General features: G+C 37.2%; 4 protein-coding genes across 4 annotated transcripts; 3 read left to right on the top strand and 1 right to left on the bottom strand.

The window, feature by feature from the left end:
* The first annotated feature begins 182 nt into the window (after nucleotides 1–182).
* On the top strand, nucleotides 183–2,496 carry LOC116294691 (uncharacterized). Its single transcript, XM_031702342.2, has 3 exons — nucleotides 183–339; nucleotides 1,193–1,303; nucleotides 1,914–2,496. The coding sequence occupies exons 1-3, from the start codon at nucleotides 264–266 to the stop codon at nucleotides 2,180–2,182; spliced, it is 456 nt and encodes a 151-aa protein (XP_031558202.2). The 5' UTR covers nucleotides 183–263; the 3' UTR covers nucleotides 2,183–2,496.
* Nucleotides 2,497–6,143: 3,647 nt separating this feature from the next.
* On the top strand, nucleotides 6,144–7,631 carry LOC116294674 (uncharacterized). Its single transcript, XM_031702321.2, has 2 exons — nucleotides 6,144–6,532; nucleotides 7,435–7,631. Exons 1-2 carry the CDS (start codon nucleotides 6,190–6,192, stop codon nucleotides 7,509–7,511), a joined length of 420 nt encoding a protein of 139 aa, XP_031558181.2. The 5' UTR covers nucleotides 6,144–6,189; the 3' UTR covers nucleotides 7,512–7,631.
* A 4,823-nt stretch (nucleotides 7,632–12,454) lies between these two features.
* LOC116294693 (uncharacterized) lies at nucleotides 12,455–16,508 on the top strand. Its single transcript, XM_031702344.2, has 3 exons — nucleotides 12,455–12,671; nucleotides 13,581–13,685; nucleotides 15,501–16,508. The coding sequence occupies exons 1-3, from the start codon at nucleotides 12,639–12,641 to the stop codon at nucleotides 15,636–15,638; spliced, it is 276 nt and encodes a 91-aa protein (XP_031558204.1). The 5' UTR covers nucleotides 12,455–12,638; the 3' UTR covers nucleotides 15,639–16,508.
* LOC116294694 (ataxin-7-like protein 3) lies at nucleotides 15,680–24,165 on the bottom strand. The gene is made up of 16 exons (XM_031702345.2): nucleotides 23,833–24,165; nucleotides 23,528–23,649; nucleotides 23,413–23,429; nucleotides 22,436–22,604; nucleotides 21,654–21,742; nucleotides 21,509–21,531; nucleotides 21,285–21,327; nucleotides 20,696–20,763; nucleotides 20,548–20,584; nucleotides 19,992–20,061; nucleotides 19,515–19,576; nucleotides 19,299–19,356; nucleotides 18,823–18,851; nucleotides 18,504–18,558; nucleotides 18,042–18,097; nucleotides 15,680–17,714 (listed from the first exon to the last, which is right to left on the bottom strand). Exons 1-16 carry the CDS (start codon nucleotides 23,896–23,898, stop codon nucleotides 17,644–17,646), a joined length of 1,035 nt encoding a protein of 344 aa, XP_031558205.1. The 5' UTR covers nucleotides 23,899–24,165; the 3' UTR covers nucleotides 15,680–17,643.
* Between the last annotated feature and the right edge of the window lie 41 nt (nucleotides 24,166–24,206).

Below are 24,206 nucleotides of genomic sequence, written 5' to 3' on the forward strand. Positions count from 1 at the left end.
AGACCCATATACTTTGGTGTTTAATCATTAATCCTGAACAAAATTATAAAGTAAGTACTAGAAAATCTGGAGAGAAAGAAAAAAAAAAAATGGTTGAACTTGTTCAGTTCCTGACGCGAGTCAACGTTTATAATGATCAGTGGTATTGCGCGCAGATATAAGGGCATGCGCATAAGAACCATGTTTGGTGCTGTTTATTTTCGTATAACAAAAACAATCCCTACTAAGTACCGCAAAATGGATATTTTATTAGATCGAGAGCGATGAGACTAGTTATACTACTCTCGCTTTTCGTACTGGTTCCCGTCGCATCTTCCAGGCCATGCTACAGTGAACAAGGTACGTAAGAAACGATGGATTCATTAGAGATGTCCAGGCAGTTAAAGTATAAGCTTTCTGTACTGTTCTTCAGCGATCGGGCTAATTGTGGGTGTGATGACAACTCAACGCATCATACACTCCGAGGCCCTATCATTCGATGTGCAAGGTTTTTGTTGGGAAAAAGGAGTGTAGTTTTTAGAGGAGAATTGCCTGATAATTACAGTAAAAGAAAGAAATATTATTGCCTTTAGAGTTGTATTTGGATTTTTTGATAAAGTTTTACATGTAACACAAGTGCTTTATGTTAGTTTTTGCTTCATTTTTCTCTCCCTTTTCTTTACATCACTCCAGTTTTCTTCTTGGGTATCAAAAAGATTACGGTTCATTTATCTATTCGTCAATTTTCATTCTTTTCCACCGGTTATCCCCACTTTGTTATCGTATAGTTTTTGCAGTTGATGGATTTTTCGTATTATAGAAAATAAAATTACTCAAAAATATTGAAAATAATAAATAATAGCTAGAACTGTTAGAGAACTATCAACCCCTTAGAAAAGTGATCGCATAAGAAATGCTTTGAATTGTCTTTAGATTGACAACGCCTGCCCGGATGAGGTTGCTTGTACACCTGCTCTTCTAATCAAAACATCAAAAACGAAGTATCAAAAACAGGAGAAAAAATTATGCGACAATTACAAATAACTTCAAAAACTTATACAGAGAAAAGCGTAGCATTTATGATTAATCCTATACACTAATTCTCTGACAGATCTTATTGGTAGCTTCATCATTATCGCGTTGTTGATCTTATGTTGTGTGTACTTGTGGGTCATTTATACAGTTACAGTTGTTTTTCATCTCGATGTGTTAGGTAAAGGAGTACCCGGAAGAGTAAAGCGACAACAGGTTAATGCACTTCCTGTTCATCTACGCCACGGACATATAGAAACAAGAAAAGGCATTATTTTCGTTAAAAAACAGGGTAAGAATGAATGAATTAAGTCAAACCAAATCGCATTGAAATAGTAGCGTATCAACAGAGATTTGCTTTTACTCACTGAATCCAAACATAATTTACAGAAACGAATGGCAGACAAGCTGCTAATATAAAGAAATGGACCGCGCGCGCGTGCAGTGTGTAGTTAGTAGGTAGTAATAGGTAGGTAGGTAGGTAGCAGTTTTATAATGCCGTTTTGAGACTGGGCAAAGCACTTGAGTAGACAAGAATCGGTTACATGCACTATATCTCGAATTGTGAGCAAAATACTAAAGCCGTTCTTAATATAGTTTTAATTGTGTATTTCTTGCCATTAACCAGCTGAATAACTCTCATATGCATGAGTCTAATACCTGTTGTTACAGTTGTGCCCGAAATGAGATATTCTCGTGTTTTAAAAATTAGACAAGTGAGGCTATCGGGTCAACACGATGCTCGTTGTTTCCAGCATTTGCATCTCATTTGCAGGCATACATAATATTTGCATTTATCAGTTTTCCACCGCGACAGCTAAACTCTGCCTTTAATGCTTATAATATTTCATTTATACGCATTTCTAATAAAAACTTGCCACTCACCTGGTCTTTTCTTACAGGAAACAAGAAAGAGTTTAATGTGGTTCATATCCCAGTGTTGCAGAACAAACAAGGAGTTCCATTTGAAATCACTGCAATGGAAAGCGGCAACTCCTACCTGACCGGTCCAGCCCTACGTATCCTTGGTTCCAATAACAAGTACGATGCAAAAAAATCCTACTATATTCTTTCCTATCTTAAATACGGATCATTCAGAGAAATAGAACATGGTACGGTCACGAAGCAGTATTGGCGACATCCGATGGACCAATCACAGGACGCTAGATAAATGCTCAGCCAATCAAGATGCTAGAACTACGCGATTGACGCAGGAACGGTCCGATACTAAAGGATTTTTTTTAAAGGACGTATAGGGATTGGGAATTACTGATCGAGATGTTGATCATAAAATCGAAAGAATAAACCAGATTCTATCGCCAGTCTATACTACGTATTTTCTGGAGAATAGCTCAACAATATCTTTACTCAATAAACCAAACTATTAATGAAGAAATGTAAAACAGCTTAGCGTGTTTGATACTCTAATCAAAACAGGCGGGCTACCGAGAACTCGAGAAGAATAAACGTATCGTAGAAAACCACGACGCGAAACGGAGTTCTCAAGTTAGTGTTCTTTCAGCTTCCCAATCGCACTGACACAAATCAACAAAAAATGCTGTTTATTTTTCTGCCATAAACGTTAAACATTCGAGCGCGCTCGCAGTAAAAATGACTAGCTTGAACGTGTTTGATACTCTCGTCAAACATGTGTTTTTTGCCAATCAGAGCGCGCGCTTTATCTGAATCATTTTTAAAAATTAGAATTTTTTCTATAATTTGGTGCTTGATGCCCATGATGCGAGGTAAACATATTGACAAAAAATAACAGAATTAAAGCAGGATTTCGTCACTGGGACCAGCCGAGATGTTTACAAACGTTTGGCTAGGAAATGAGCGTAGCAGAACCTTTGAAAACCCTAAGAACGCTGGATGTTCTCTGAGCATGCGCAGCGAGAATGAGAGAGAGAGAGCCGGGTTGGGTTTAGAATATAAATACACGTTAGCAGCTGTGTTTGTTTTTGTGGATGAAAATTTCTTTTGGTTTTAACAAAATGGAAGCTTCATTCAAGAAAAAAATAAAATGACCCTTTTTCGTATAAAGTCGACTTCTGTGATCAGGTCAGTTTTATACTTATACAGAACAGATAGAGTACAAACACTAAAAGTGTGCAACACTTTGCACTATTTAGTAGTAAATAGTGCTAATTAAACAATAGAAAACAATCGGATTAGCATGATTTAGCAGCATTTAGTGGTATTTATGTTACACACTTATAGTGTTTGTACTCTACTGCGCATTGGATAAAATCCCAAACTCGTTCCCATCTCTTATAATTCTGACTGCGCATGAACGACAAAATGCATTAGGCGAATTATTTCGTCGAGCATGCGCATTAAGAAATATGGCTCTTGTTTTTTCTGGTTACTCCATGTTTGATTGGAAATATTAGTGGCGAATAGTATCTCAAAATAATCCCACATGGAGAGGAGTAACTATGCGTGCTAAGATGTTAGTTACACAAGCGACGTACTGGGTCTGCTGGTCATAGCAAGGGGTTAATCATTTACGGTCTAGGGGCCGACTAACCTCTCCCTTAGGCTTCGGCCGAGCTTCCTGATCAGTCTGTAATTCCTCCCGGGATAGCGGTGTTGGAGCCGAAATCTCCAGCGTAGCCGTAAGTCCATACGACGGTTCAGCACTCGATGTCTGGAAGTATGGTCCTGGTTAAATGTATCAACCAAAAAAAAGAATTTAAATCCTAAAAAAAGTCTCCGTAGCAGATGTACTCTGGGTAACAGGCTCTATATTGTGTATCAAAGAACTAAAAAAATAAAGTTAGTTTGGAATCCGCGGAATCAAGGATATTGTGTGATGGAAGTACACTCCACTTTCATTTATGGCTTCCATCCGGGGTTTGATTACGGGACTTCATATGTGTGTCGAGTTTGTTAGATCTCTCCCTCGATTCCAGGGATTTTATCCGGGTTCTCCGGTTTCTACTATATATCTCTCCAAACCCTAATATGTTACGTTCCAATTCGATCTTTTCTTCGGCCGCGCCCTGACTTTGATCAACCCAGAGACATTTTTCGGAGTAAAATGAAACTGAGTTTTCATTTATTCAGTTACCTGCTTTATTTTCTAAACATCGCTACAAACATTACCTAGCCAAATGGAACAATGATATGCGTGCATGAAAAACGTAACGAGGACAAAGGAACTTTATAACAATACCAGAAATAAATCACGATTGAACTTACAATTCATATGGTAGATTAATGCATGAAATTTTTAAAATGTTTCTCAGAAAAACATCATAACTAAGTTAACTAAGTCACAGCAAACTTGCCGAGTACTGTTTTGTGCAAGTAAATGCCAGCCGATAACTTGAAGAAAAAAACTTAGCCATTAAAGAGAGAGATCCGAACAAAATAGCTATAGCTACTAGCTAAATGAATACTCATTTCACGAATACCAATAAGCATTTCAAGTTAAACTAAGAAAAGTGAAGTATCGAGTTCAAGCGGTTATCGTGTCAATGACGTTTGATTTCAGGAACGCCTTTTTCACAAGTGTTCTTAAAAAACATACTCTATCATTGCGACTTCTTTACGGCTACAAATTCCCTTCTTGATAAAGACAAAAAATCTTGTATATAGGTGTACTTCGAGTAGGGACCAGTATGAAATTCTTTATTCTTACGTTTGTCATCACTTCTGTTGTTAGAGATGTGGTATCGCGACCAGCAGCTCCGAGTAAGTAATGTCCATGACTAAACGTATTTTACTGTAATGATTTATTTTTATAAGGAAAATATATAATTACAGGTTAAATATAATAATTTGCAACTTAAATTTGACCAAGGAAGATAACCCCCCTGGTCTCGGCTGAATAATTCAGCAAGTGACTGATAAAATGGATAATGTTGACAAAGGGAAGACTGTACATGTTAGCTAGAACTGACTGTCGAGCCCTACAGTGCTCTAGAAATAGTTTTGATACCATTCTTTATTCAATCAAACACTGCACTTACGACCACAGAAACGTCGAGTGATTCTTAAGAGCAATTGCCTGTAACGGTCACCTGGGCCAAGAAGAACTAAAAAAATGAACATTTTCAAAATTTGTCCAAACATTGCCATTGTAGCCCTTCTTACAAAATTTTTTAGAAAAACTTTTTAGATTCATCCGACCTTTGACACTATAAACGAATATGAAACTTAGTCTATACTCATTTTCTCAATAAAGAATGTCTTCAAAGTATCGTGGATTTTTTGGTGGTATTAATTTTGGTTCAACTGTCGTTTTAGCGCTGTTTCGAACTACTTTGCCGTGGTCCAAAATTATCATAATTCAATCTCCCCACTCACTCAAACACAGTGGGGAACTGTAAAAAAAAAAAATATTGAATGCGGATAAAGTGTTTCTGTCGTATAGATCAAACCACTCCTAGTTTATCCAACGGTCAAGTACAATTTTTTTCTTTTTTTTTTTTTTTTTTTTTTTTTTTTTTTCTCGTTCTTTTTCTTGTTTTTCTTCTTGTTCTTCTTTTTCTCGTTCTTCTTCTCGTTCTTCTTCTCTTCCTTCTTCTTGTTCTTCTCTTTCTTTTTCTCTTTCTCTCTCTCTATCGTTTACAATATTCATTTTTTGTCAAAATCTTTTTCATGTCAAATATGGAAATATCGGTGTTTTTTTATTGTTCATTTATTCTCAGATCCTGCATCATCACATCTATTATTAAGCAAAAAGCAGACAGTGATAGCTGTCCCTCCTGTTGCTTCGTCTGATTTACGAGGGCCATACCTCCCACCAGCAAATGGAGACAATCAGATCTTTCTTCCTCATCATCACTATCATACAGGCTATCATTTTAGTCATGGGCTGCTAGTGAGGCCGCAACCAGGTAAATATTATATATAATAACAGTGATGTACAACGTAACTCTCTAAGTACTGTTCAGATATACAATTCCACTGTTGCATTGGAATAGTTTTATGGTTTCGACATGGATTTTACGTTCAAACATTGATGTTTTGGCAACGCTGTTGGTAGCCATCATCGATATGTTTTAATGTCTAAATTGAGTCTCCAAAGTATTATGCATGTATTAAGCACACATTGATGCATTAATTGTAGATAAATCTTGATTTGTTCCAGGTTACCATGTGTATCACCATCATGTCCTACATCCAGCGGGATTACACCAAATAAATCATGTACCTTATGGCCATCATATGGCATTAGGCCATGTAACACCCCATACTATCCATCATTTACCATACGGACATCACGGCCATTTTACTCACATACCATACGGTCATGTTAACTCCATACCTATCGGAATGTCCGACCACCATGCATTTGATGACCCACTATGGCCCAGTATGGACCTATCAGGACCCGTTGCTGTGTCGGACCCTAATGATGGACTCTATCAAGAACCCAGAACAGGTACCCTCGTCCCACGTCCCATCATGCCACAGCAGTACCCAGTACTCTTAGACCACAGCTCCAACATGGCCGGGGAGAATGGACCTGGTCTGGTTTTTGTTGGTGGAACAGCAAAGAGTGCCATTCGTAAGTAATATTTGAATTTCCAAGGGTAGAGTCATCATTATTCAGCTTTGACCATGGTTGACAATGTAACATGGTTATAATAATAAGGGAAGCCAAATTAATTTAGAATCACTAAAAACTGATTTTCGGGTATGTTTCCCACTTTTTTCTTGTTTTTAATGCAATTGATGTCTTTTTTTGCTAAAATCAAATACAATTTCTTTTGATTATGGTTGACTGTGTACCATGGTCATCATTACTTTCTAACCATGGTCAGACACGATGGTCAAAACATTGTTGACCATGATTGACAATGAAAAGCCGTGGTACCATGGTCATTCTAACGCAGGGGTAGTTTCATAACTTCAAATGCGCCAGCAGATTATTATTTGATCATGCGCCTTGCATGACTGTTGATATAAAGCACATGTATAAAAATTAGTAGCTAGCTGAAGACCGGGTACCCCCATCCACAACCCCTTTTGGGTGTCTTTGTCATTTTGATTAAAACAAATTCAAACTGCTCGAACAGTACAGAACGCGACTCAATCACGAGCTCCAGGGTAATAGAGTTCTAGTATTTCAATGTCCAAATGATTTTAAAACGTGCCAGTTAAAAATCAAATTTTCAGCGCTAGACCATATAACAGTGTAGAGGATCAATTCAATATAACTTTTTATGTGTATTGAATCTATTTTAGTTTGCTACTTTCTCCCTTGTAAGTTCTTATTTGAAAGTATTATATAGTTTCAAGGTGCAGAAATATTCTCTTAACCCTTTTGGGTTGTTTTCTTCTGCTCCTGCCAGTTAATTTTTTTTTAAATGGTGATGTAAAGTATAAAATTCTCATTCTGGGAAATAAAAAAAACCTTGAAACCTTGAACCTTCTTATTAACTATGCCAAATTTTTTTGTATCACCAGCACATGATGTAGCGCAGAACATGGCAGCAAGGAAAGCCTCTCAGACCAGTGCACCTCAAAATAAAATGCAAGATTAACATACTTCAAGTGGGTGGATTGGAGAGTAACATGATTTCAAGTTCTTAATCATGTTCCTTAGACAGAACATGAAGTAAAAAAATATGCATTCTTATAAAATAATATGCAGGCCCGTCCAGTATAAGACTGACGTTTGTTTAAACATGTACCTGTGATAATAAACTGTCTACCAAATTATTTTGTAATATTCCTGAAGTGCAAGAAAAATATGAAACTGATTCGCAAAACTATGTGAGTATGAAGAAAGGTGCAGCGATGTTCTGGTATTTTGTTTCTCGATTTCAAGCCTGAATCGAATGTAAATATTAGCGCCAATTTTCAATCCCGTAAAATCCCCATATCCAATCCACAATCAACCCTTTAAAAAATCACTATTACACTGTAAAGGCCAGACACTGAGGGTGGTTACTGCCCGGGTTTCTTTACGTTCTCAGTTGTTCTTTTACGTCCCTCCCTCCTAGGGTGAGGTGGTGTAGAGAGACGTGGTTGCTATTACAAAGGGCAGTAATTCTCCTCAGTTATTTTGAGACCCTGAGTGTTGGTCCGGCTGGTACTCGAACCACGACCTCCCGCACGAAAGTCCGATGCTCAATCAACTGCCGGAGCCAACCAGCTCGTTCTCAAACTCTTCTCGAACACCTACCCTCATGCAGGTATCTCAATCTGACTAATTCCATGCGAGAACTCGGGTACTTCAGTTTCATATTTTTGCTATCAGGTGTGACTTACCAGCCAAAATCACATCAAAACAAAAATTACAAAAATCATATCAGACATTTACTGAAACAAAACAAAACAAAACACAATAATCAGATAATTTCTTGAAATGAATGAAATAAACGACATTTAAAATCTAAATGAATTTAAATGTAAAGACCTAAGAAGCCATCACTCGGAATTGAAAGCAAATAAGTAGGAAAAATCTTGAGTTCAAATTATGATAAATTGGACTACTATTTACTTCATTAGACTATTTGTAGCTGGTCTAGATTCAAAACAACCATGACTACAAGTAAAAGGTGTTAGCATACATTTAGTTACAGGAACATTTGTTGGTACCTTGAATGAAGTCACCAAATTAAAAACTATCCAAGAACATATCTTTTCTTAAGGAATCCATATTTCCTAAGGTGAGTCTAATGATCTAGCGTACGTCTGTGTAATTGCAGAGAGGTACTCCTAACGTAGTGTACCGTGTACATGAAAGGAATTTCTTTCGTACCATGATATTCATCTTTAATATAACTTGAAATAAGAATTTAAAAGCAATTCCGCTTAGGTTACTAAAGGTCTCCTTTTTTATTGATGATTTGAATGAAAACCTTTATGCCAGTTTCCAAACATCATTTTTCCCTCTCAAATCTTGAATCTGCAACATCCTCTGAGGGGCTGATCAAAATCAGGGCAACGCTCAACTCACTGATCAAATTGGTATTGTGTGTAGGCGCCAAAAGAAGGGAAACTCTACTCGCATGTGGCGCCAACTCCAGGAATCAAACCCGAGACCCCTGCAGAAGTTAGAGGCGAGTGCACTTAAGACTACAACGCGTGCTTCAATCCAAGAAAATATTCAGTTATCTAGTCTAAAAATATTGTGACTGCATGAATGAGACTTTTTAAGCTGATTCCAGTTATTGCCAAACTAAAGGCCAGATATACAGTTTTTGCAGAACGTCTCCTAATACGTCTCCTAACTTACTACATTCCGTTTTAATTTTATCGTCTAATCCAAATATTACCTTTGGTTGACAGAAAAAATAAAATAAAGATATTGACCAGCCAGCGGTTAAATCCCACGTCAGTAATTAACCATGTTGGTCATCTCATACCTCTGTGTCGTGGTTGTCGCGGATTTATTCTGTACTTCGTCTGCAAGACCTTTCACGGGTAAGGGTAGCTTCCATTAAACCCTTAATGATAAGTTTTACGTGGTTTTCCATGAAATGCCCAGAGAAAGTTCAGTAATTTTTTGCAAAGCGATTAGTACGTTCTCTAAAAGGGTTTTTTTCAGCATTTCTAAACAAAGGAGCGACAGAATTTTACACCAAGGATGGAAAATGAGGTATCCTTCTTAATTACGCCAACCTCAAAGTCCCTCCTCGATATTGAGACGTACTGGTAATTTCAGTGAGTTGCCCAGAGACAGTTCAGTAATGTTTTGCGAAGCGATTAGTACTCAAAAAAGGATTTTTTAAAATTCTTTTTTAAGAGAGCACTCATAAGAATAAAAGAAGTGTAGCCGTAGAAAAGAATAACATTGTTGATTCATCCACAACTAGTCAAGCACCAAACGCAAAGAGAGACCACATTATGCCACACATAATGGCCAATCCACCTATAACACCGTCCCTTCTACCTGATGCCTCTGATGTCGTCCTTATGCCTAATGGTGTTCCCTCCAGCGTTGCTACATCTGTCCACAATTTCTTCAGGCAACACCCGAATGGTTTCCATGCACCGAATTTAGCTGGTACTCGAATACCTCTGGGATACATGGGACCACTAAATGGGCCCCACTTCGAATCAACGGATGAAGCTCTACTGCCACATCTGACTACTCTTTCTGGGGCACGAATTGGGGTATTACATCCACACGCACCTCAGCTTGGTCCTCATTTTCATACCGGGTCTCACTACGGCCCTTTACATAGATTTCCTTTAGGTCCATATCACAGAAATAGGCACCATCATTACGGACCCCACGTGGGTCCAAATTTCGGTCCTCATGCACCGCCTCATTATGGTCTCCATGTTGGTCCTAATGTTGTCCCCTTGGTGTCAGTGGATCCGTATGATAATGGTGCTTATCAGGTACCTGGTACAGGGGTTGTTGTTCCACATGCGGTCATGGAAGAGGAAGGACTAGATCCCAGCGTGAATGTCATTGGTGATAATCATCCAGGAACCGTGTTCTTGGGTGGAGTTCCCAGTAATGCATTAGGTAAGTAATTTTCTGAAAGCTGAACCTAATTGAGCAGGTTTATTGAGAACGCGGTCGAAATGAACAAGTATACACTGGCAATTGTTCCCAATGGAACATGCCTCCTCTGCATAAGGTGCATTGCTGGATAGTACAATATCAAACATACTTTATTAGTTACTCCCTTTTGTGGCAATACCTGCAATAGCAAAATATCCTTTATATTGAGCTAAGCGTATTTTTGACCACGTTAAATAAAGTTATTTAACGGACATTTCAGAACTAATCAAAATAATTATTACAAGCGATAGTCAGTGACATTCAGTCATTAAAAGGCTATATGAGTCATGCATTTTTTTCAGATTCTCTTTCCGCTTGTGGCTTAAATTTGATACATATTTGTGAATAAAAGTTACATCATTGTGATGTATTCGAGTATAAAAGTGGACTTTATTACTCAGAAAATGACCAAAACTACACTGTCAAAGTTCGGCCTGAAATACCACGAGGCAGTGTGTAGTACGCACAGGATTATGGGGTGGGGAACACAGGAAACCCATAACTACATAACAATCATTGATTCGTTGGAGTACCCGTAGTGCATTTCGTGGCTATGGTAATCATGAATAGCATAATATAGTGCAGCCTCAGCCACCCGTTTGGGAATGCATATATCAAAGGTTTACTTAATAATCGTGAATGCCATATTGGTCTTATTTTCAGCAAACCATTATGGCGCATCCAGGAAAGAAGCATATCGCGCAGCTCTCCTTCGAGCACGTGCTATGAGGGCTCGTCAAGGGTATCTGCAGCACCTACATGCCAACCCTTACTACAAACACTAACACCTAAAATGAGGACAGCGTGCAGGGGAAGACAATGTTTTTGAAATGACTTTTTTTCTCGAAATGTCACCAGTCTGTAGATATGCAACATTACAGCCATTTTTACAATGATCTCTTTTACTTTAAAACATGCAAGATGTGAATACGAATACTTGTGCTTCTGAAAAGTTCGCATTTTTTTCAAATAAAGCTTTCGCTCACAAGCAACATTCTCAGATACAAGTAGTTCTAAATAGTTTTAAATAAAGCTCTTTGTTTGTTTTTGCTTTGCTTATTTGTTGTTTGCTTATCGTTTGCTGTATGCTTTTTGTTCGGTGCTTTTTTGATACTTTTTTCTTTCTCTTCATTTTCAATTTACTTAACATTATCATAAAACGAGTTCAAGACAAGAGAGATTGCACAATCATGTACGTTGTTTTGTAGTACTATTTGAAGGAAGGTCACTTATATCAATGTTTTTGGATAGGGTATCGCGTGCCTTATCCTACGTACGACAGAGTACGACCATCTAATGATCGAATAGGACATTTCCAAGATGGCGTCATTGACCTCTACTACCAGACTCCCTTGCACACTTTCTTTTGTTCAGTTAATTGGTACTATTCTCATGAGGGAATACAAACTTGAATCAGAAAGAAAATTCGCGAAGCATTATGGTAGTGCGAGTCAAATGACGCCATCATGCAAACGTCCTATTACTTTACAAAAAGTAGAGATCACTTGTCTAGTTGCAAGACTAAAGCGAGACAAGTTGATGAGAAAACATGAACAATCAACGAATCGCTGATGAAAAGTAGAGATCACTTGTCTGCAAGGCTAAGGCGAGACAAGTTTCTGTAAAAATGCAAATGATAATTTTCTCACACTGATTTCTTCCTCTTTGATGTGTCCGTAGAAAGAAAGCACAATACATTTGCTTCGAATAACTAAGGGCATCTAAACGTCATGGATAAAGTTCCACAAGTGACAGCCTTTCCAGACTTAAGTGCCATCAAGACAGCCTCACGCCATGAATTTTCGACTTTTCTTCTTTTACACATTAATTAACACCAGAAATGGCACTTGGCCTTCTTTCTAGAGTGTTTGTTTTGTTCGAGTAAACATATTCGTACATTGGTCATTACCATGACAATAAATTGAATACGATGGATATTAGCGGCTTGATGCGCTAATAACATTGAAGAATACAAAAGCCGTGGTGCAAATAAGTATTGAATAAACACTAATCCAGCGGCAACGAGTATTTACCATACGGGAGAAAAAAGTGCAACCTTGATTAATAAAGCCAAGTCTAGGAAAAAAAGTGTGTAAAAGTCTGGTTTCATTTAACTGTAAGAGCTGTATGAGGCAAGGGAGAGGAAATGTGTTACTGGGGATGCATAGAAAACAATATGGTAAGTATAGATATCGATCGAAAACTTAAATTTTCTCAAAACTACCAAAACCCACTGCTTGAAATGCACTTTTGCGTCATACGCGAACCAGACAGTGTTGCTTCTGGTCTAGCCAAGGCACTTGCGGTTCAGTGACTAACTCGAAGAAGCAACCGAAAAACAATTATTCGATTTTCTGATCATCCGAGAGCTTCGTAAAAAAATGCGAGATTCGATTCCCTAAAAAAAGTACAGATTAAACCAATATCAGACACGAGGAAAATATATTCGGTTGAATAGGATCAATCTTTTCCAGTTTCTCGGCACTTAAGGATTTAGGATTCACAAATAAATCCGAACACATTTATCGTTTTCACGATGGAAGTAAACCAAGACACATGCAAGAAATATTAATTTCATGAAATTACATGTATTGTTTCTTTAGTGATGATCTATCCTCTGAATGTATATATCTGTAAGTATACTATGTTAAGTACTTGTAATCCTGGCACGAACAGACCACTGAGGTTTGGTTTTATATGTAAGGAACGATATGAATCATATGAAGCTCAGAAAAACAAATAAACCCCTTAGCCTGACACCAGCGAGTAGTTGGTAAAAAGTAGGTTTCTACAGCCATTTTTTATAATAATGTCGAGTTTGTTTAGGAACCACAGGCATTTAAAGAGCAGTGCTAAGCCAAAAAAACAAAAACAAAAAAAACCTTTTTGTTAGATTTATCTTTCATGCATTTTTGAGCCTGAATATCGACCTTAAATATATATTTGCCCAGTAAAATTTGCATCTTGAAGACGAAAAACAGCCACGGAATAAAAATCATTACGCGCTCGTTATGTTGCCACCTATAAGGTGCTGTAGCAATTGAAATATTCAGTTACAACATGAGGCACATGCATATATCTATTTCAGATGTACAAGTGCAAGTACTGTGGCACCAGGTACTGCAAGGCTTGTAAGAAGGGAGCATTTTATGGCGAAATGATCACAGAGAACACCTGCAGAATTTGTAATCAGGTTGGTAACCATGCCTACAAACCTCTCTATAAATACAACTCGTAAAAATGGTCAAGTTATAAGATACATGTTTTTATCTCTCGGGACTATAGAAGAAAATTTAAAGCCATGATTTTATTTCAATCTGATGCGAGAAAATCTGGCAAAGATTCCGGGAGATTTCATCTAAATTATAAATAAATAATATTTAGGTATATCATAATTATTTTTCGTCGCGGCGAGAGGATAAAGAAAGATTGCCAAGTCTCACGCCGGAGAAGTCCGAGAGCCGGTTTGAACGGAGGTTGAAATTGAATTTGAAGTCGACTTTTTTGATACAAGACACACAACATAAAAATAACTACCAAATCTACACATTTGTTTCAGCTAATTTGACAATAGACTTAGAGCATGCGCACAAGTTTTTACTTAATTTTTTTTCTGGCGTAAAGCCTGGTTTTCACCTGCGACGGAATCGAATTAGGACTGAGTTGAGATCGGAGTCGCGGTATGGGATCGAGCGATCGAAAACCGCTCGTCATAAGGATAAGCACAAGCCAAGCGAGAAGAAACCTTTCAATTTTTCCGATTCCGCTAATGGCGCACTTCCAAATCAGATTTCGAGTACGTCTTCGCTTCGTCATAAGCTGCTCCGATTCCATCGATAGTGAAAACTAGGCATTATATAATAGCGACTACCCAAAACATTTTGCCCTATAACATGTCTATTACTCAGTGCTTGATGGGCTCATCTCTTCTTCAAACCTTCCACTACTTTTCATCGAAGATACCTTTTTCTCAAAGTTGCGCGCTCATCCAAAATATTTTAAGAAACTTGACGGGCCACGATACCAGAACAGGAGCTTTATGATGAGAATTATCATACATTTCTATGAGATTTTTCGATAAGAATCCATAATAAAATCGATTATTCTCCTCTCTAAATATAACTGTCTTTTCAATTTCACGGAATTTGCGTTTTTTAGTTTTGTGGCCCGTCAAGATTGGATGCGCACGCAACCTTGAGAAACGTTCAATAAATCTAAAATCACATTCAAAGTTTATTTAATAAAAACACGCTTTAGGTTTTGATTTAATGAGTCAGAGCTAAACAGAGATTGATAAGATAAGCATATGGGACAGTAAGAATTAGAGATGAATCCGACAATAATCCATAGGATTTACAAAAATAATCCTGCAGATACATAATATTCACTTTCAAGCCAGGAATGCATTTGTTATCCAAATACTGGATTTAGGCTGTCAGCAGCTTCTTTATAGACGAAATGCAAAACTCGCACCGATGTGAGGACTAATTTGTGAACAAAGGGATCTGGCGTGATTCAATGCAATCTGGCGTGATTTAAAAGTCACGAATCATGCCAGATCCCTTTGTTCACAACTTAAGCCTCACATCGGTGCAAGTTTAATTTGCATTTGGTCTATAGCAGAAGAGAGGTGTTATTATAGCGCTTAACTGTGTGCAGTTCTCGGGCTCGGGAAACTGGGACGCTTACCAATTCAATCAATCCATCCGGTTGAAAATTTGCTGCCAATGTTAAGAAAATAGCGGGAAAATTTGACTTCTGACAGATGGTACACCCGTATATAGCTACTGGGAGAACAGAAAAGAGCGGGAAAAGTAGAAAAACTCTATCTGATCAAGTCCTAATTTTGTCCTATGACACATATACCATTTGCTTTTCCAACTGGAATTTCGGTATTTTCCGGGTAAATGGTAAGCATCCCTGAGCTCGAGTAATCTAACTAGGCAAGCGAATGACATCGCCCTTTTTAAAAAAGGCAGTAGATTTTTGTAAACTTTTTTTCTTTTAGCCTCGGTGTCAAGGAGAGCGCATAGTTATCCAGTCACTAAAGAAACCACAAGACGACAAGAACGAGAAAAATTCAAAAAAGAAATCAACCACAACTGGAGGGAAGAGACTGCAAAAAACAACAAAAAAGAGGAAATAACAAAAAAATTAAATAGTATGAAAACAAAGAAATTATAATCCTAATTTATTGAGTTCTTTATTTATCAAAAACCAGAAAAATGAATTTTAGTTTATTTGTAGTTTGAAAAAGAAAAAGCTAAAGAAGCTTCGACAAATTTGTGTATATAGAACCAGCCTTAACAACACCATTGTATAAATACAAAATAGTTTACGTACAATATAAATTAATTTATATGCAACTACCGAGCGTGAGGCCCCGTTTACCCGGACCTGCATGGTTTCAAAATAATACATTTGCATATTCAGATGGGTAAACGAGGAGAAAATAACACCGGTTTCAAATGAAACCGGGTCGTGTGTCCAGTTTGAACGTCGCATTTGTCATTTACACAATGCAACTATTAGATTTGACGTCTGAACTGGACCGAATAGTCAATACCTAACATCCAAACAAATATAAAAACAAAAGTAATCATCAGAATTAGTATTTACAAATGCCTGTGTGATAAACTAATGTTTTTTAACATGTGTCATCACTGAGTGTCAACTTAAGTACTGCCCTCATAGAGAGCAAAATGATAAAGTTACGAAAAGTAATTGGATGCTGAATGTAACCTATGGACAGGGCAGAAAAACGGGTTCTACTTTCGACGTTTATGCGTTAATAAGCTTTATGTTTCATAAACAGGCTCTTTTGGGGCTGATTAACAAAATACCAAAATTTGGGGAAATTCAAGGGATGCGTATTTGAGATATAACGCACTGAACGTTGGGAGAGATGATAAAAGTAGCAGCCTTGTCGTTTTTCTGCTCTGTCTAACCTATGTCGATTCATGGGGAATGGTGGCATAAGAAATTTTAAGAAAATAATAAAGAAAGTGTAGAATGAGAGCTGTACTGAACTACTTTATTTACTGTTCCTTCGCACCCACCAAATTTAGCTTTTCCGAAAATTTTACCACTATATTTGCAACTTAAAATTGAATAGCGCCAAAATTATGCCCAAAGTGCTAATGGCCCTTATTAAATCCAATGTTGAAAATAAATATTTACGGTATAGTCCCCTTGCATATGACGTCAAAGCAGTTCAATAGCCCACTTCCGAGATATGCTTTGATTGTCACGCACAAAGGTTTCAGTATGAGGCTACATGCTAAATGCTCAGTCATTCGTGACAGGCGGTAAGAATACATTTAATTTAGCACGTAGCCTCATACTGAAACCTTTGTGCGTGACAATCGAAGCATATCTCGGAGGAAATTTTTGTATCCGCAAATTTTTTTTTGCGGATACGGGTTGCGTCCACACGTGTCCGCAAATTTTTGTATCCGTATCCGCAAATTTTACGAAAACGGATACGTGTGGACGGTGAAAACGATTCGAATAAGCTGCGTGTGGACGCAAACATTTTCGTATCCGCAAAAACAATTTGCGCATAAAAACATTTCCGGACACGTGTGGACGGGGCCTTACAGTTTCGATTGACTGAATGATGTGTGGAGTGTATGACGTCATACCCAGATTACAATACAAAAAGTGACAAAAGCAGATTTAGTGTTTGTAGTGAGGCTAAACAATTTACGCCATGAAAACAAATGAAAGCCGCCACCTTTGTACCTATGCCTATGTTTCCTATGCTCGTGTATGGTGAAGTGCGAACCATTGCTCGTGGATTTCCATCATCAATGGATGGTATATATTTCCTCGTTTCGTGATTGGTCGCAGTACAGCGGAAGCCATTTGAAAGCCAAGATACCGTAACATTCCGCAGTTGTAAGAAATTCTGCTCTTCTGTTAAATCACCGCTTATTGCAACAGTAATGGCAATTTGGCACGACCCCTTGACGGCCGCCATTTTGGATGACAGGGCCAATAAATTTAGTTCCTCGGAAGAGCCTTACCATTCAGCATGGCTATAGGCAGAAAAGCATGCAAAGCTGCTATACGCAAGAAGCAAGCCTACGCCAAAGGAAAAGCACACGTCAAATCACGGCTGACAAAATCACCCATAAATCTATAGTTCCTCATCTTAGACGTCTTTTATGTTTAGCTTTTTTCTTTCTCTTTTTCTTGGTAAGTGCAGCAGAACCAAATGCTGCAATGAAGAGGACAAAACAGAAGTCATTCTTTTGAATTACGAATAATGTACTAACAATGAGGGCATTCTCCGTAATTGTTACTAACGAAAACTATCAGTATTTTTTCCCTTTTTTTCTCTCTTTTTTATTTGGCTCTTTTTGTTGGTTTGTTGCCAATCTTATTGGGTTTTGTTTGTCTTTTCTTTACTCTGTTTGGTTTTGTGGATTGTCTTCGTTCTACTTAGCTTTGTTATTCTTTGTTTTGTAATGTTTTGCACTGAATGTCTCTTTTGTTTTATTTTCCCTCTTTTTGTACGTTTTTTGTTTTATCGTTGTTTCAATACCTGCTGGTGAATTATCGTCTCCTGTCGAGGCGTTAGATTCTTCTTCCCAAGACAACCTTAATCAAACACAACAAAAACGTCAAGAATAAGGATTTTCTAGCTTCCGAATATATCTCGAATTCGCTTGACTGACCACGAAACAATGGTTTGAAGATGAGACTGAACTGGATTCTTTTATTCATCAAGTTCAACCTCGACTTGAAACCATTGTTTTGTGGCCAGTCAAGTGAATTCGGGATAGGTCTATGGGTAGCTAAGTACAAAATCCAAATCCCGAATTTTTGGGGTGCAATCACGACTTACAATCTATTGAGATATAAATAACAATGAAACAGCCGCCATATTGGTTGATTTAACAAGAGAAGTGCATCTAATGAGTGCTGTGTTATCGTCAACCAACACGGTGACTATTACGTAACATGCACCCTCATGAATGCATCTGTTAATGAGAATGCTTCCTACCTGCTTAGGTTGTCTCGTAATAACGGCCCATCACCATCTTCATAACTATCTACATCTGAAACGAGACGATCATCACAGCCGTGAACAAGAGAGCCAAAAGCACCAACATTGCTATAATATTTTGTTTTGTTTTGAGAATGAATGGATGGATAGATGGCTGAAAGAGTTTTCGGGCACAAGTCTACATTACTACAGTTTTAGTTTTATGGCATTATTTAATCTTTTGTCCATTCGAGTCCCAAATCGCGAATTGGTTTTGGCAATAAAATAACGTTTCTGAATCAAATTGCAGGGGTTAAATCCATTCATCCATATTTACCTATGACATCATCAGCATCATATGAACTCCTAGGAACAAAAGCCACAAATTAGTTACAGGATTTCAGTTGTTTTATAAAAGTAAACGTATCTGGGAATAACACTTCTGTACAAATACATTGAGTATGCATTTGATGCTACTAAAGTATTAAGTCAGAATTTTAAAGACGTGGCCAATTTCAAGAGCATATCCAATCCCAGCTTAGCACGTGCATCATCATCAAGAGTCCTTTTACGTTCCGCTTGCAGCGGTCTTTATACCCACTCTGCCAATTTGAGTAGCTAGACAAACTATATTCGAGGTCGAAGTTGTTTGATTACTTTATAGCAAGGTCGTGTTTTTTTACACAGTGTGTAACAAAAAAATGCATATTTTCCGAAATCTTTTGAAATTTATCCCAGAAGTCGCTCCCGATGCCGACAAGGGCCGTCAAAATATCGGGATGAAAACCCATAAACAATAATTGATTAACACACCCATCAGGACGAAGTCTCGTTGTTGATGTTGTCGATGCATCTGTGGTAGGTTGTTGGCCTAATAAGAAAACAATTAAAAACTTAAAGGTCGATTGGTAAATTCGTTATAGATAATAAAAGTCCATATGTCTAATGAATACTGCAAGTAATTAATATGTCAAAAAATATATTATTTATTACTTATATATCATAATTTATGGATTATCCAGTATTTACCCAGCATTAGCTGTCGAACCGATTTCCTTTGGTCATCAGAATGCTGTGGACATCGTTGAGATCTACAAACAACATATATTATAGGTCATGATTTTAATTCTTGGGAAACTGGCAAATGGTATTGCTGGGGTGGGGGATGTCTATTTCAGAGAGCAACAAATCATACTGACAATTAACTGATAAACGAACTCTAAGAGGTCTTTTTTCTTTACCTCATACAAACCTCATACATAAAAACCCTTAAGCAGCTCATGTCAAACGTCACCGGAACTTCATGAGCTGAACCTAATGGCATCAAAGAAGACCACCTTGTTATCTATTGTTTCGATTAGGTTTGGGTGATATGAAGTTCGACGTATGACCTGAGCCTAACTCTTCTACTGTGCAATTCTCATAATGTCAGCCACTTAACATCTTTTAAGATCTAAAAAAAAATGTCTCAAAGTCAAATTCTTACCCAGCCATGCAGCTGCTTACCTTGTACACATTCTCCCAGTATGTTCAGAAATCACACCACAAGTTTGTAGTAACAGAGTTTTCTTCTCATCTGAAAGGTCACAACACAATGAAATTGGTTAGATGTCCATGTACATGTACACTAAAAAATATGAATAACTGAACTAATGCATTTGCATAGACCCTAACTTTACTGATGTTCCATGATCTAAACTACCATGACAATCCTATTTAAAATCTCTTTTCATATTCAAATGTCAAAACTCCTTTGAGAATACCAAGCGGACAATAGTGAAAATTAGCATAACAAAAAAAATAGCTACTGACACTTGCTACCGAAAGGGGTTCTGGAAGTGTAGGCATAAAACGTCATCATGCAAGGGGTCTATTGGGTAAACGAGATCCATATATCTCAGTCGATACATATATCATTCATGGTCAACATGGTTGATTGACATTGATGCAATCAAAGTTGATTAACAGCTCAATCTAGGTCTATGATCCCACTGCAAGTCAGTTGAAGGATTGATAATAAGATGCGACAATAATGTCACACCCTCACTTGAAGAATACAAACCTATACTAAGTGCTTCAAAGGCTGCTACAGTTGGTCCCTGAAGAGGAAAAAATACATTGTTATTAATAATCAACCCATAAAAAATTGAAAATAATTCCTTGTGATGATAAATGTTGAAAACAGTAATAATTCTTTAGTGAGTAGATACCCTGGTGGCTGGCATTTCTCCACTGTTGACGGAGCTTGGTGTTGCTGGTCTTGGAGTTCCTGCCTCACCTATTGTTTATTATAAGTAACAATGCCATTTTAAAATAATTCAGTTAATAGTAGTTAACTTGCAGCTATGTCCAATTTACGTTACATTAAACATTAAGTAATAATTATTACAAAATTAGATTAAAATATTTTTGTGAAGAGAGGTGGACTCAAAAGTGACATAAAAACTAACTGCAATAAGCTAGTTAACCATTTATTAGATAGTAGTCTGAACTTAGAAATTATTATGATAGCCCCCATTTTATTTTTTGTGTGGGTGTATAAGCAGCAGCAGATCCAGGATTTTTGAACATGGAATACCACAGGAAACCCATAAAAAGCAGGAAAATTGTGAACAAAATGGTGTATCTTTGCTAAGTAACAAATTTGAAACTTTCTCCACCCCTAATCAGTATTCTCTGTTACTGTCAGTATTAACCTGGTGATCAAATACAAGTCAATAGCCCCTTGTATGAGGCTAAAGGCACTTTTCCCTACTCGTGATGACACTGATCTATCACTAATAAACCACTAGTTCTTACCATTTTTTCTAGGAGCTTTTGCTCTTCTAGGAGAATTACCAGGCTAGGGAATGAAATATTTGACAAAGATTAAGAACTATCACAGAAGTAATTAAAGAACAAGAAAGAAAACCCCGACAATTCCCATAAGTATTTGAATTATTATATTTAACAATCATGGCTGAAGACTGCGCTTTTATAAGCAGTCTGAGTTCAAATTTGATTTACTTCATATTGTTATATACCTTTTCTCTCTTGTTTTTCCTCCCTAAGAATTAATATTAAGTAAAAAGAATTTAATAAGGATATTGTACATGTACATATTATCAAGAAATAAACTTTTGTAATAAATAAAAAATTCCCAATATTTAAATTATAAAAAGTGACTACCTGGTTTTTTATCATTGTTCCATGTCCAGTCATCATCAAAATAACTATCATCATCATCCTCCTCCATCAATTTACCACTTGTTGCTAGTCTGAAAACAGTGTCATATTTTAGATGAAATTTGTAATATATTCCATGAATGTTTAGATGGTAGAACGTTTACAGATATTTATTAGATATTTGCCTTTCATGGAACAGGGGCAGACCCAGGAATTTTAGAAGGGGGTGAACATTACAAAGGTTTTACCAGGAATGTGAGGAAAAGGGGGAGACTGTTACTAACGATATACTGAGAAATTTGAGCAAAAGGGGTAATTTAATGTCACCCCTGGATCCGCCACTGTGGACACAGTAATTAAACCTTAGGCTCACAAACAAAGGTAACCAATCACAATGAAAAATGAATTTATTTACCAATAAGGGGATTGAGACTGAGATACATTTGCAGATACATTGGCAATTTAGACAATTAAAATAAAAAGACTGCAAAACTGCCCTTGCACGAAATCCCAATAGACCATATCCATTTGGGCATAATGTTTTCCCCTATTAGACCATGTGTCATCCCCTAGAGAATCATTCCTTTTTCTCATTCATGGCACAACTGACATGTACTTGGTCATTAGTTCATAAGACTTGTCCTTGTCATCGTACTCGATAACAACTGAACCTCAGGGACTTTTGTTTGTTTGAACTCCATTGATTATTTTTTGTCCATTCTCAGTTCACTAGTTATCAATTTTTCAAGTAGCAATCTAAAAAAGGAATGAGTTCTATATCAAACCTTCTGCTTGCTATCCTGCTGCTATTTCTTCCCATACCCATACACTTTTCTAAATGAGGAGCAAATCTTGATGCAGCCATGTTGCGTTGGCAGTTAGGACAAATGCACTCTAATGGTTTCTTTAGAGGAACTTGCCCAAAGACATCAAGTCCCTCAACATCAACAACATCTAGACAAAAATATAATGTATCATGCCATGAAACAGTCAACACTCATTACAGCGGACAGCCTCAGGACTGCCACTTCATGTCTGCAATTAGCGAGCGTCCACAATAGCAAGTCTAATTAATTCAATCATTTTTTGTTAATATTTTTGCCAGGGATTTTTCTCCACTCCATAAAAGCAAATTTTTGGGGTGCAAGGTGAAAGTTGACTGTATGTGATTTTCTGTCTCATAGGGAAGGTTCAATGGCTGAAAGACTCTGTGGTCTCATTTTGCACTCCACATTCCAATAGGATATGGACTGTAAGCAGCATAATCAATGTTGTTGTTCCATGATATTTTACGTTTGCATATTAAATGTCATGACTCAGTGGCCATTTCAACTGATGATGTTAACAAAAGATTTCTCATTAGTTTGGGAATAATTGCAAACCATTATTACGCCACAGCTCAACTAGTATTTAACCATAGTTATTCATTTTAAGTATATAAGTCTTTGGGGGAGGGGGGGAGGGGGTGGGCTGTCAAGGATCAACTAATTTTATGAAAATTCTCCTATAAAATATAAATTCTTACACCACCCTACCCACCTCATGCCTACTGCGTGCTTGAGAAAATACTCAAATGATCCCTCTTTGTATTTCAAATATTCTTTCCATAATTCATATTCATAGAAGCTAGCACCCCTCCTTTTAGGAGCCCCCCAGACATTAATAATGAATGGTCACTAACCCTAATCGGGATGGACCCTGGGTGGTAAAATAGAAGAGAGAAAATGGTCTAAGGATAGCGTTAGAAATGTTTCATACTCACCATACTGTTTAGCAGTCCTGTTAAAAGAAGAAGGAAAAAAAAACAGTACATATTACATATTCAATGTATCGTGTTAAGACATCGTTACGAAAGATAACAAATATGTTTTACTTACTCGCCATCCCCGTCCTCTACTCCAAATGTTCCCATTTTAATAGCTTTATGCATCTCAAAACACAAGCCAAGAACAACATCGTCTATTATTTCATAAACAATGTCAGCTTCGGGACTAGAGTGCTGTAAGTAGTACAACAAAGGATAAAAAATTCATTGCGTTTAAACCAGTGAAGTAAAAACATTTTCGATACCTGAAGTTTGAAGTATCAATCTTTACCTTGACCTTCAATTACCAACATGAATTTAAAATGTTATTCATTGTACGACATGTACATATATTTAGATTAAATTATTTCCATCTACCTCTCGTATGTCTGGATTATCTGTGCCACTGATGTGGCCCGCAGTGACCATCTTCTTACTGGCCATATTTGTGACCGTTTTGCTTCCGTTTGTCTTGAATTCATCAGCTCAAGCCGGTTACAAAAAAGTTCAACGCGAAGCATAAAACTTTTAAAAATGCGAACTAAGAAGCTCTAAAACGAGGGTAATCCTTTGCGAATACCATTTATCATACATCAGGAAGGATTCCTAAATTCTAAAGTGGTTAGAAAGTTTGAATAAATGGGAGTTTTTGTCATGGAAAGTGTATCATTACTACGCCACATGGAGCACAAAATTTACCGCTCAAGTTGTTTTGCTTTTCTTGTCAGGTTACAAAGCAGCTTTTTTATAAT

Source organism: Actinia tenebrosa, unplaced genomic scaffold, assembly GCF_029948245.1.
Source record: "Actinia tenebrosa isolate PJP-AT-01 unplaced genomic scaffold, QUT_ActTen_1.0 PGA_scaffold4__44_contigs__length_22323623, whole genome shotgun sequence".
Taxonomy (NCBI): Eukaryota; Metazoa; Cnidaria; class Anthozoa; order Actiniaria; family Actiniidae; genus Actinia; species Actinia tenebrosa.